Source organism: Acinonyx jubatus, chromosome C1, assembly GCF_027475565.1.
Source record: "Acinonyx jubatus isolate Ajub_Pintada_27869175 chromosome C1, VMU_Ajub_asm_v1.0, whole genome shotgun sequence".
In the NCBI taxonomy this organism is placed as follows: Eukaryota; Metazoa; Chordata; class Mammalia; order Carnivora; family Felidae; genus Acinonyx; species Acinonyx jubatus.
This window is the reverse complement of record NC_069381.1, coordinates 30057463-30069854: the sequence shown is the minus strand read 5'-3', so window position 1 is coordinate 30069854 and position 12392 is coordinate 30057463. Positions and strand designations below refer to the sequence as shown.

At 42.5% G+C, this 12392-nt stretch overlaps 1 protein-coding gene across 29 annotated transcripts in view; it reads right to left on the bottom strand.

Annotated features, from left to right (window-relative positions):
- MACF1 (microtubule actin crosslinking factor 1) overlaps positions 1-12392 on the bottom strand; it is a 328483-nt gene that overhangs the window by 92878 nt on the left and 223213 nt on the right. For all 29 annotated transcript variants that reach the window (XM_027059599.2, XM_053211857.1, XM_027059590.2 and 26 more), the window contains 8 exons: positions 11213-11416; positions 8567-9085; positions 7592-7768; positions 7203-7326; positions 6183-6391; positions 5487-5804; positions 2717-2883; positions 1265-1421 (listed from right to left, as the gene is read on the bottom strand). In XM_027059599.2, coding sequence (XP_026915400.2) covers positions 1265-1421; positions 2717-2883; positions 5487-5804; positions 6183-6391; positions 7203-7326; positions 7592-7768; positions 8567-9085; positions 11213-11416 — 1875 coding nt within the window. The remainder of the gene's footprint in view (positions 1-1264; positions 1422-2716; positions 2884-5486; positions 5805-6182; positions 6392-7202; positions 7327-7591; positions 7769-8566; positions 9086-11212; positions 11417-12392) is intronic.

Below are 12392 nucleotides of genomic sequence, written 5' to 3'. Positions count from 1 at the left end.
CACCCAGGTGCCCCTACTTAGTTTGCTTTTGGCCTTAAGCTGCTGAGCAGCAGAGGAAGACAGAGCCATGAACATCTAGCAAGCTCATGCTGCCTAACTGAGCCTTATCAATTCACAGCTGTCAATTCTTTTATTAATCACTCTTGATTCCAAAGAGCCTCAGTTCCCAGACGATGCATTGACTCACAAGATATTTTAAATGTTTGAGGGCAACACAGTGACATCTGTTGGGTACCATGTGAACAACTACTATTACATGATTTTGATCTAACCACGTAGGAAGTTGAGGTTTTTTAGGTTTTTTTCCTTTCCTGTTTCTTTTTTTGGCCTTGAGGTACTGTGAAAAATTTCTTGAAACACTAAGGGCACTGTGGACCAAGAAATCAGGAAGCTCTGCCCTGGGGGATTCCCTATAGCAAATGTTCCTGGCTCTCTCTGTGAAAGCAACTAAACTCTTCCCTGTCATCTGGCCTAAGACAAATCTTGCTTTACTAAGAAAAGGAAGAGAATGCATGAGAACTAGCTGGAGGCAGACTGGCTTGGTGTCAACAAAAAGAAGAGATGTATTAGAGGTGCAAGCAGAGGCCGAATGACTAAATCAAAGAAGGGATTCTGCAGGGGATTGGAGAAAGGTTAATCCTACTCTGGAAGGTACCTTCCAACCATCTGATTCTAACTTTCCTTTGTTTAGTTGTGGAGCTAGTTCTTCTTTCCTCAACTTGCTGACCATATATCTAGTCACTGGCTCACATATAACAATTCTCAAACATGAGAGGCCTCCGAGAAACAGTTGAAACTTTATAGATGTTATTCTCCATAGGTTACTTTTGTGGTTTTGGTGTGGACGTACATACATGCATGTATGTATTTAGAGAGAGAGAGTTGAGAGCATGTGTGCTAGGGAGAGGGGCAGAGAGAGAGAATCTTAAGCAGGCTCCATGCTTAGCACAGAGCTTGACCCAGGGCTCGATTCCATGATCCTGGGATCATGACCTGAGCCGAAATCAAGAATTGGGATGCTCATCCCACTGGGCCACCCAGGCACCCTGGTTTTGGTTTTTAAATTGGAGATCTTTTGGTGCTCAGTGCTGAGGTAGGGGTAGGTGGGAATCACATGAAGAAAATGGGGAGATTTCTATTCTGATGATGCAGATGGATAACTTGGACTTGTCACACCACTTCCCTACCACAGGGGGAGATCAGTCCACACAAGCTTCCAAACCGCTGTCTAGTCTGGTTCCTGGAGCTCCTTTTGTTCACCTACCTTCAGGTGTTCAATCTGCTTTTCCAGCTCCTTAGTACTCATGAAAGTCTCTGTAGGTGGAATATTCCCTTCTGTTTCCTTCAGCCATTTCTGGAAGGTCCTAACCAGCTTCCGAAATTCATCCAATTGCTCCTGACAAGATGATGCATCTTCCTCTCTGTCAATGAAGACATTTTGTTACTTGCCAGACTAAGCTTTGTAAAGAAGTCAACTTGAACTAAAACTATACTCATTCTGGGACTCAAGGCAGCTTTTCCTTACAGGGCCTTTCCTTCCCATAATCTTTTCCACAGCAGCTTTGGCTAAACCACCACATACAATGTAAGAGAGCATCAAACTAAGGAATCTGTTGCCCTTGTTTGGACATTTCTGGGGAGAGGAGTCCTCAATCTTACCCCAGGCTAAAGTGAAAGCCAGAGAAACTGAAAGGAGCGTGCTATTTAGGTGCTATGATACAATGGAAAGAATGTAGGCTTTGGATGTCAAGGCCAGCTCTGCCACTTTTTAGGTAGTTGACTCTTTCAAAGCCTAATTCAAATGCTAATCCCCTTAGCAAGGAAGATGCCGAAACTGAGGCTCAGAGAAGTCAGCTTGCGCACACAAATGAATAAAATAAACCAAGGAGAAAGGATAATTCAATTTCGAAATTAAGTTCTGGAAGTGGCCACATCTGGCAGACTTTAAGCCAGAGATCCTGGTTCTTCATACAGCTAAACGGCCCTGAGCATAGGAAAAACCAGCCTTCCTGGCCTTTATCCCCCTCCTCTCCACTAAATAACCTGTTGCTTACAGTACTGTTTTGAGCAACTGCTTTTCTCTGGTCACTTTCCCAAGGCAGTCACTTGCCTAATCAAGGTTATATATATGGCTAAACCAAGAGAAGTCTTATCAAGCTCCTAAACCCACATGAGGTTTTCTAATGGAATCATGGCTTTTCAACAGTCAGCAGGTAATCTGAAATCAGCTACCCTTGTCATATATTCCCATGTTTGCCTTAAAAGAAGAATCCAGACACTCCTCTAAAACAGCAACTTAAATGTGGTCAAAACAAGCACAGAGAGACAGAGAGAGACAGAGAGAGAGAGGACCAATATAACCCTTAATTACATCTGGAAAGTTTCTTCTAATTTTTGTCTTTACTTCAAATCCTGCCACAATCCTACTTACTGTCCCAAATTTGTTCTTTTGGGTCTAGGTGACCTGGGCCTTTGATTGTACAGAGGGGAACTGAGCCCCATCACTGAGAAGGAATTCATTATTTAGTAAAAGAAAACCACTAAGGACCAAGTAGATTGAATAGCTTTGCCTGAAAGAGGCACTTTCCAACTCCTAGGACTCAGTAGCAGAGTGCCCGATGCCATATTTTCTACTGAAGGAGGAAAAGAAAAGCATTTCATTGAACAGCAAGAAAAAATTAGCTCCCCGAATTGACCAACATATATGAAAACTCACCTTTCTTTAACTGTCTTCTGTAACTCTGTAAAGTCCTTTTTGAGGTTCTGTACCCTGTCCTGGTGTTGGGAGAGGTCCAGGGCAAAGCCACAGGAGCTCAGTTCAGTGACCAGGTGCTCGAGAGTCTCAAGGTTCTCCTGTTGATCTTCCATTTCCAAATTCAGTTCCTGTTAAGCAAATAAGGAAATGTAGTAAATCCTCTCATCATTATAAATAAGTATACTCTAAAAAAAAATAAAAGCTATATTAAATCTGGGGCAAGTTCCCTCTAATCTGTAGAAAAAGAACAAAAAAAGAGGCTCTCTGGACCAACTACAGCAATAAATATGGAGGATTTCTCCAATCCACCTGAGAATGGCTAGGAATTTAAAAGGAGTCTTGTCTCCTTTAAATAAATGTTCAAAGATTTGGGAGGCAGCATGGCAAAGTGAAAAGAATGGAGGTTTTTGGAGTCAAAAAGACTTCTGAAAATCAATCATGGCTTGTGATCTTAAGCTATTAAACTTCTCTGAGCTTCCATAGCTTCTCTCTTCTGTAAAACACGACAAACATACTCTCTCAACTATTATTTAAGTCTGTAGTGAAGATATTAGCCAACGTGATCAAGGTAAGAGAAAACAACCTGTGGCATAAAAATTTGAAAAGAAGAGGTAAAACTATATTTGCAGATTATATGAAGTGTATTTATAAAACCCCAAGAGAAACGGGGCACCTGGGTGGCTCGGTTGGGCATCCGACTTCAGCTCAGGTCATGATCTCACAGTGTGTGAGTTCGAGCCCCACATCGGGCTCTGTGCTGACAGCTCAGAGCCTGGAGCCTGCTTTGGATTCTGTGTCTCCCTCTCTCTCTCTGCCCCTCCCCTGCTCATGCTCTGTCTCTGTCTCAAAAATAAATAAGAACATTAAAAAACAAATTAAAAAAAAAAAACCCAAGAGAATCAATACAATTAATCAAACAATGATGTAATCCAATAAAATAGCAAGCTTTATGAATATAACCTTAAAATATTTCTGATAGACACAAAAGCATACCTCAATAAATGGAAAGATATCCATAAAGATATGTGTGTATGTATATGTGTGTATATATGCATGCATGAATAAATTTAACATGACCCAAATAAAACTACTAACTTTTCCCCCTATGACTAATAAAGTTGATTCTAAAGTTCACATGGAAAAATAAACATACAAATATAGATATGAAAAATGCTGAAGGAAAGCAAGAAAGGAGAGACTAGCCCTACTAGATACTAAAACATACCATAAAGCCTGAGAATAAAAAACAGTACGCTATGGTTTGTGAACAGACAGACCAGCAAAGAAGAACAGAAAATCCAGAAATAGACTTGAGCCTATACGGATAAACTATATATGATAAAGATGAGTTCTCAAATCACTGAGGAAAAGATGGACTTTTCAGAGAAATGGTATTGGGAACAACTAGATCTTAGAATAAACTTAAAATGTGAAAAGATTCAAATATAAAAGAATGAAAGAAACCATACAAGTTCTAGAAGTGAATTCATGGGTGAATTCCTTCACCTGTGTGTGGCAAAAGGCTTTCAAATTATGACCAAAAATACATGTTCAGTAAAAAGTGATAAAGTTTACTGTGTAAAAATTAAAAAACCCCTTACATGGCCAAAAACACTATATAAGCAAAAGACAAAGGACAAACTGTGAAAAAAGATTTTCAACAGATCACATAAAAAGAATTAATCTCCTTAATACAGAACTTTTATAAGTTGAAAGAAGAAAAAAACCCAAAAAACAAAAATCAAACTCCTGACAGAAAACAGTAAAGGCCATGAACCAATAGTTTACAAATAAAAGCCCTTAAATGTATAAAAATATACTTAACTTCATCAGAGAAGAAATAAAAATTAAAACCACATCGAAACTTCATATTTTCTCAATGAGATTAACACAAATTCCAATGCTGACAACATATACTGCATGCACTGCTGGTGGGAATGCAAAATGGTGAAATCTTGTTGGAGGGAGGAGGATGTAGGTAAAAAGTATGCTGGTGTTTATTGTGCATTCCTTCTACTTTTCTGTAAGTTTGCAATTATTCAAAACAAAATCCAAAAAGGACAGGAAACGAAACAAAACCCAGAGACCCTACTTTAACATGGAAAAAGCTGGATAAACCCAAGGCAGCAATGTGGGGATACTGGAATGCTGAAGTGCTACAGGTGGCAACGTACAGCCACTGTGGAGCCAAGGTGGCCACTACTTGGTCAAATTAAGCATAGACATATGCTATGACCTAGCAATCCAGCAGCATATGTATCTGTATCTGTGACAGGTGATACTCCTCACCAAATATTTCCAACTCTGCACCAACTACATATATGGTAGGAATACATTTCTCCACCCCCTTGAAAGCCAGGTATAGAACCTGCCTTAACTAATGAAATGTGAATGGATTTGATTGATTGCTCCCTGTTGCAGCGGTAGTCATGAAGACATATGGCAGGATGAAGTTCCCGTGAACTTGAATCCCTGAAAATGACCGTGACGGACTAAGTAGCCCTACTGATCTGGGTTAAACATGCAGAATGAGTGAAAAATAAATCTCAGCTTTGTTTTTAAAAAATGGACAAACAGTATCTAGTTTACAGGGCGGTTGTGATAATTCTTTAAGATAACGCAGGTCAAGTTTCTAGTACACTGACTGATGTATTATGTGCTCAGTGAGTGCTGGTCCCCTCCTTGCCCTTCTTTTCTCTTTGTTCTGCCAATTTGGCAGATATATTCTCACCTGGATCTGCTGGAAGAAATGTGTAATATCTTGATCTGGCTGATTTCCAGAGGCTAGCATCCGGCTTTTGTTTTCCATGAACTGCTGCAGCTTATCAGAGAGATGTTCAAACATCTCTGCCTGGGGCAGAAGCTTCTTTAGGGAGCTCTCCTTTTCTTGCTGCTGTAGACAGAGTTGTTCGAAGCGCTGGCTCACCTCCGCCAGTTTGCCCTGCAGCACCGCAGCCGTGGTGCTGTCTGCCGTCTCCATGAACCGGGTCACCATCTCACGGGTGGCCTCCAAGCTACTCTTTTGCCGAGCAATGTCTTGCTTCAATTTCTGTCACCAAAAATGTGTCTGTCAGCTCCTGGCTCACTTATCCTAGGATATCTGAGCCACAAACCAGTAAACTTCTCATAATTACATGCTCCCTTCCTCAAGGAAGGTTGGATTGCAACTGAGCCTCTGTGATACCATACAACCCATCCCCTTAGTTCTCCAGCCTATTCCACCAGTGACTCTGTAGCACTGCTTTTCCTCGAGCTTAACAATGGTTTGGAAATTGGGTAGAAATATCTTTATGTGGATTAATCATCATCGCTAAGTCTTATTAGAAGATTCATGGGAATGAATTCTTCTGATACTTTTTCAAAGTGATGAAATTCTGGAACACAGCAAATACATCCTCTATGCTAACTCTTGGGGCATTGGTCTCACCATGTTAGTGGCCAGGGCTTCCTGGATGACTCCTGATGACAGTGATGTCACCTGCTCCTCTTCCAGGTTTTGCTCGACTTCCCTGATGGACTGCAACAAGCTCTCCAGGCTTTCCTGGACACTCTGAGATTGGGCAATTGCCTTCTGCAGCAGAGCAGAGCGCTCAGCCAGGTTACTGGAGAGGCTCTGAAAATGGCTGAGTATGGAATCTGGAAAATGAGGGCCATAAGAAGAGTATGGACACGATTTTTGTGTTGTGCTTTTAAAAAGAATGTATTTAAATTGCACATGTTAATTACAATAATAACAGACATTACAACAAAAAGAAAGAATAAGCTTCAAGTGAATTTATATTTGAGCCAAATTCACAACGCACTGTTTACTGAGCACCTGCTAAATGCCAGAAATTGTGCTGGATGCTGAGGACTGAAGACAATTAAGATGAGTCCTTGCCTTCTGCAAACTTAGAACCATAAAAGCAAGCATAGGCAGCAAAAGGCACATCACAATTAACCATAAAAATAAAATCTTAAGTGCTATATTGATGGTAAGAGTAATGTACTAGAGAAGCCTGAAGGAAGAATAATTATTTCTTATCTTTTATTTCTTTTGGGGGTTGGAGGTGGTAGTCAGGACTTTACAAAGGAAGAAACCTCTCAGGTACAGCTAGAAGTTTGAGCAAGATTTCATCACGCATGCTAAGCACTCAATACATGTTAGCAGTTAAACCATAGGGAAAACTTCAGGGGTCAAGTAATGAAGAAATGACAAGTTTACTTGGGAAAGGAAAGAAGCAGGGCATGGCTAGAAGGCAGAATGCCTGGGAAGAGGAGCTGAAACCAGATTGCAAAGGCGGTCAATGGTGCAGGGACAAAGCTCATTCGAGGGTGAGCTATTGCCGGTTGTATCCTCAGCCCCTTGCGGGCACCACAGATACTTGCACGATATAGTGTGATGTATTACAGAACAGTGGTACATACTAAGAATTAAGGGAGCACTCTTGTTATTGCTGCTTCATACCTGTAGTTTCTTGCACATGCTTGCGGTCTGGAGCTGGCTCTCCTTCAATTTCCATGAGGTCATGGGCTACTTTTTGGAGCTTTTCTACAGGTACTTGGTGCTCAGCTAATTCTTCCTGCAACTGCTGCTTGTCCATGAAAAAAGCCAAAAGTAAAACCTCTGAGTAATCAAAGCTGGTTCTAGGAACCAAGAGCTCCTTAGCATGATGCTGCTGGAGCTATGAAGAATAATGCTGTTTATCCATACCCACAGATGTTAGAATTAACTGTTTTAGGAACCAGATCTTGTCCGAGGCATCCCAACCACTGCCTTTAACCTATGAGAGTATTTGCTTTATCTTGTGGTAGGTGCTCCATCCCATGTGCTAGACAGCCTGTGTCCCCGCCTACCTTTGCTGTTGCAAGCTGCTGTTGTAGGATCCCAGGGTCAGAGGCAACAGTATCTGAGAGGAGCTTCTCCACGTTGGCTTCACAAGCCTGCATCCAGGCCTGCAGGCTGTCAGCAGTGCTCTGGAACTGCTGATACCGGCCTAGGAGCATGTTCAGGTGAGAGCCCAATCGTGTACACTGTGCGGGAGAAAAAAAGGGAAAGCAGATTTATGCAAGGGCAGGCTAGAGGCAGCAGCTTTGTAGGTCGGCACAGTCCAAAGAAAAGCCTGGCTTTGTTAAAGGGATCTCACTAGAACTACAATTGAGGGTAGTTCTGGGGACTCCATGGACAGATAAGTAGCAACCATCTTCTACAAGTGGGGCCTCTGCTGTTTGATCCATACTATTCACCCCAACTATATTATAGACCTGTGAAGATTTAGTGAGTTATATGATAAGCCACCAAAGAAATGCACACCAGGTTGCAGGCTAAGGCAGGGACTAGGAGGTACAAAAAGTGTTCCTTTTGGTGAGGTCAGAGATGTTGGCAAAATGCACAATACAAGTTAGAAGAACTGACTGGATTATACATCTTGGGAGCTAACGGGAATTCTCTGTTAGGGAAGAAGGTAAGGATTTACCTAGATGCTCTGTCTAGGAATAAAGACTGTGTATGTGGTTCAAGTTTTCCTTGTACTATGTCTCCTGCGAGCCCACATCTGCTGATCAGGATACAGGAAGCGAGCACCTCCATCCACCTTCCCTACCAGAGCGAGACATGATACCCCTGATACTGCTGGGACCAGGCATTAGCCCAGGGGCCTCCACATTCTGCATTTTTGCAGAGCTCATAAACACATTCTGCCTGTGGTCAATACACAAATCAGTTCACTCACTGTGTCCTGAGGTTCTTATTCTAAGCCCCAGAAACCACGCATAGTTATGTGAGGGCTGCTGTGATTGTTCCCCCAGAGGCCATCAGGAACTTCTTGGTACCTTTGAATGCAGAGCAGTGTATCTTTCTGTTGCATCCTTCAGTTTTCCCTTCACTAACATTCCAGTTGCTGATGCCTCTCTGCCTTCCTCAAAGCTGTTTTCTGTGTCTAAAACTTTCTGTCCGGAGATGGTCACAAATCGCAAGTCTCCTTTGTGGGAAATGACATCCTCCGAGAAGCTGCCCTGCCGCTTCAGCAGGGAGGGAAGGGCTTCGGGACAGCTGCCTCCTTGATGCATGTTCTCCAGCTCTCTCTCAGACCGTTCCAGCCAGTTCTCAAACTCTTCATGGTCCTGCAGAAACTTCTGCAGCTCGTCCCGCAGTGTCTGCACCTGCTTCAGCTCCGCCTCCGACCGGGCCAGGGAAGAGGCATATTGGCCCTTTAGCTCTCCGAGCTTGTCCTCTAGCACCTGGCGTTCTTCGGGGGTGAGGTTGTGGCCATGCTGATCCAAGAAGGCCTGAGCAGACTGGGTGGCCAGGATGAAATTTTGCTGCTGAGACAGCAATTCTTGGTGATGGGCCTGGCAAAAAATCCCCCCAAGCAAAGGACAATCAGCAGGTACACCACAAAAATTTGGTTGTATCTACAGCTGGAAGTAGAGAAAGATCTCAATAGGCCACTTTTCCAGCTGCTCAAAAAATCACCAATATCTCTCACTCTCTAAGGATTATGCCATATACTAATCCCAGCTGAACTGACACATACAAGATCTTACATTTTTCAAAGAGATTTCACATGTATTATCTCAACTGATTTGGGACACAACCTGCAATGTAGGCAGACAATATAATATCTATATTAAACATATTAGGATAAGGGATACCAGAAAGATGTTATATGTCTTGACTAAGGTCACCCAGACAGTTAAGGGACAAACTGAGACTAGAATCTGGCTGTCTTTACTAAACCATCCTAAGCCTAAGAGAAGGTACAAATGGCCAGCTAATAACTACTCACATTAGTGGAAGGGGAAAGTAAGTTGGATAAGCCAGACATATGACAGTATAAAAACTGCAAATACTTAGCTGTGAAATATGTCACTTACATATCCATGAAGCCGGTCCCAACTAGAAAAGCTCTTGGAAAATTAATTCATTAAATAAACAATTTAAATTTTAGTGAGAGTAAAATGTATTTCTGGATAGCATAAGTAATTTGTATTTCTTATTTGTATGTGCTATAGCTACATGGTTACACGTGGACCTTTTTCTATTTTCATGGGATTTAAGTTATTTTAGGGAGCTGTGTTTGTTTTGTTGTTTAAAATGTTCTTCCTGAGTCTATTAGACAACAGTGGGAGTTCAGCCAGTGTTCCTGCCTACCTATAGTTTATGCAACTACCTAGGATCAGGACAACAGCCTAATTTTTTCTGGAATATTGTCCAGTTTCAACCTGTATCAGCAACCTGACAGTGTCAGCTTCCAACATCACCTCAGGGAAGCTGGGGTGACAAATATTTCCTTCTCAAGTAAATAGTAAGGGGCAGTACCATAGCTTGTCTGTACACCCCCCCAGATGTCCCCATCTCATCCACCCATGAGTAAGGCAGTCTCTTTCCTGGGATGGAGATGCCCCTTGGTCAGGCTGACTACTGCCAGCAACAAGTATCAGGACATTCCTTGTGACAGCAGACCCATTTCTGCTCTGTGCTGTTAAAAGACTGCCACAGCTTTGGGGGACACCCTACAATGGATCTCCAACCATAGAATAGCATGCAAGAGGCAAAAATCTTACTAATACAAAACACAGCAATGACTCACAAAGGCCATTCAATAGAAGATTTCTAGCTAAGCCAAATTTTCTTTGCTATGAAGATATCACTACTAAAATAGGTAATCTATGTGTTTTCTGAGTTCCCTAAACATACTGTTTTCCAGTCATGCCTGCACATGCCAGTTAATATTCTAGGAGATGGTTCATCTGGTTGGTTCACTGGTTTAACTCCAGTGCTGGACATATAGCAGGTGCTCAATATTTGCTGAATAATGAATAAAGGAATAGAGATAAATAGTCAGGAATGGTTTCTTGAGGGCAACAGGCAACCACTAAAAGGCTCGATCAGGGATATAGCATTTTAGAGCAAGGATGGGAAAGGAGAGAGAAAGGAGCCCAGGATGATGTTTAGTTCAGACAATTACGTGGAAGTAGAGGAAGGAGAACACATCTGACTGGGGGAGGGGTGTTATAGGAAACAGGAGCTCTGTTTTTGAGGTTCAGCTGTTTGTGGTTCCAAGTTACAAATAGGCAGATGGATTTATGTACTGGTTTGAAGCTCAGCACAGGCATTAAGGCTGGAGACAAATACATACTGGAATTCACTAGTATAAATAGTAAGTGAAGTGTCATGAGTGGATGAAATTACCCAAGGGAAGCATATTCTGAAAGATGAGAATAGGCTTAGGCAACAACCCGGAAGCACATCAGTATTTCACAAGTTGGCCAGAGGAAAGGAAAAGGGATTACTGGGGCAGAGTCTTGCTTTGGAAACCAAGGCACACAGTATTTCAACGGTGTCAAAGCTGCTGAAGTATTGAAGAGGGCATGAACTTAGAAGTGCGCACTGAATTTACGGGCAAGAAGGTTATGGTGACTTGCCTGGGGTGGCAGAGAGCCCCTGGCATCGTGAGGACAAGCTAACATCCTCACCTTCATCTTCTCGCACTGCTTGTCCAGCTCCTCCAGGGCTTGGTTCACTGCCCTGTGGCCATCAGTGGTGTCCATGGCTCCTTTCCCCAGGCCAGCTCCTGACAGCTGCTCCATCTGTCTGCCAGTCGATCCCACCCCAGTCACCCAATCCAAGAGAGCATCAATCTTACTCCTGTTCTCGGCCAGTTCCTTTGCTGCTTTACTCTGAAAGCCATAGAAGAGGTTTAGTAAGAAGACCTTAGATACTCGGCTATACAAGAACAAATTAAGTAAAAGGTGAGACTTTTATGCTAAAGAAGAAGAGAAGCTCTAAGACTACTTATAAACATTCGTGGCATCCACAAAAAAGAATGAGCATCTTCTAAATCTGTTGAAAAACAATTACTTACAACAATCTCTAGATTTTGTCTGTATCTCACTGCTCAAAAAAAAAAAGTGAGTAGGGGGCAGGGGTGGGTGGCAAATTTCAGGATTTAAAAGGGCTTTAATAGAGGATTTGATCCTGGCTTCCCAGCAAGGCTTCACAGAATCCTTTCTAGGTGTGTGGAAATGATAGCCTGGCTTGGTAGGGTCAGAAACAGCACAGTCACACTCATTACTTGCTGCCCTTCCCTAAGGGAAATGCAGACTACTCCCATCCTTTTTTCTGCCACACAGAGCACTGAGTTCTAAAATTTGCCTCTCAAATTCCATTATCTGACTGTTCAAGTATTTTAATTTATTAAACATGTATTTCAGAATTCCCCTTCAGGTAACTTATTTCTCCTTTCCACATTCTCCACCTCCCCCATTAGTGTCAGAGTCCGCGGCCAGGCAAAGGATTTAATTCAATCTGCCGGTGCTGAGGGGGGTGCAGAAAACGGTTTGAGACTTTACCTACTCCTAGACTTGTACCAGTGCCACAGTTTGCACTGAATCTATAGGGGCAGCCTGGGGATAGCTTGTGGCACACTAAGACCCCCCCACCTACTTCCCCCTAGTGCTGTTGGATCATCAGTATAGATTCATGTTTGAAATATGCCATTTGCTCTTTCTTCCTCAGTGTACTACCCTTCTTCACTAAGTTCTTTCAAACATTTTTCTCAACGTTTTTTTTTTTTTAATTTTTTTTTTTTGGGACAGAGAGAGACAGAGCATGAACGGGCGAGGGGCAGAGAGAGAGGGAGACACAGAATCGGAA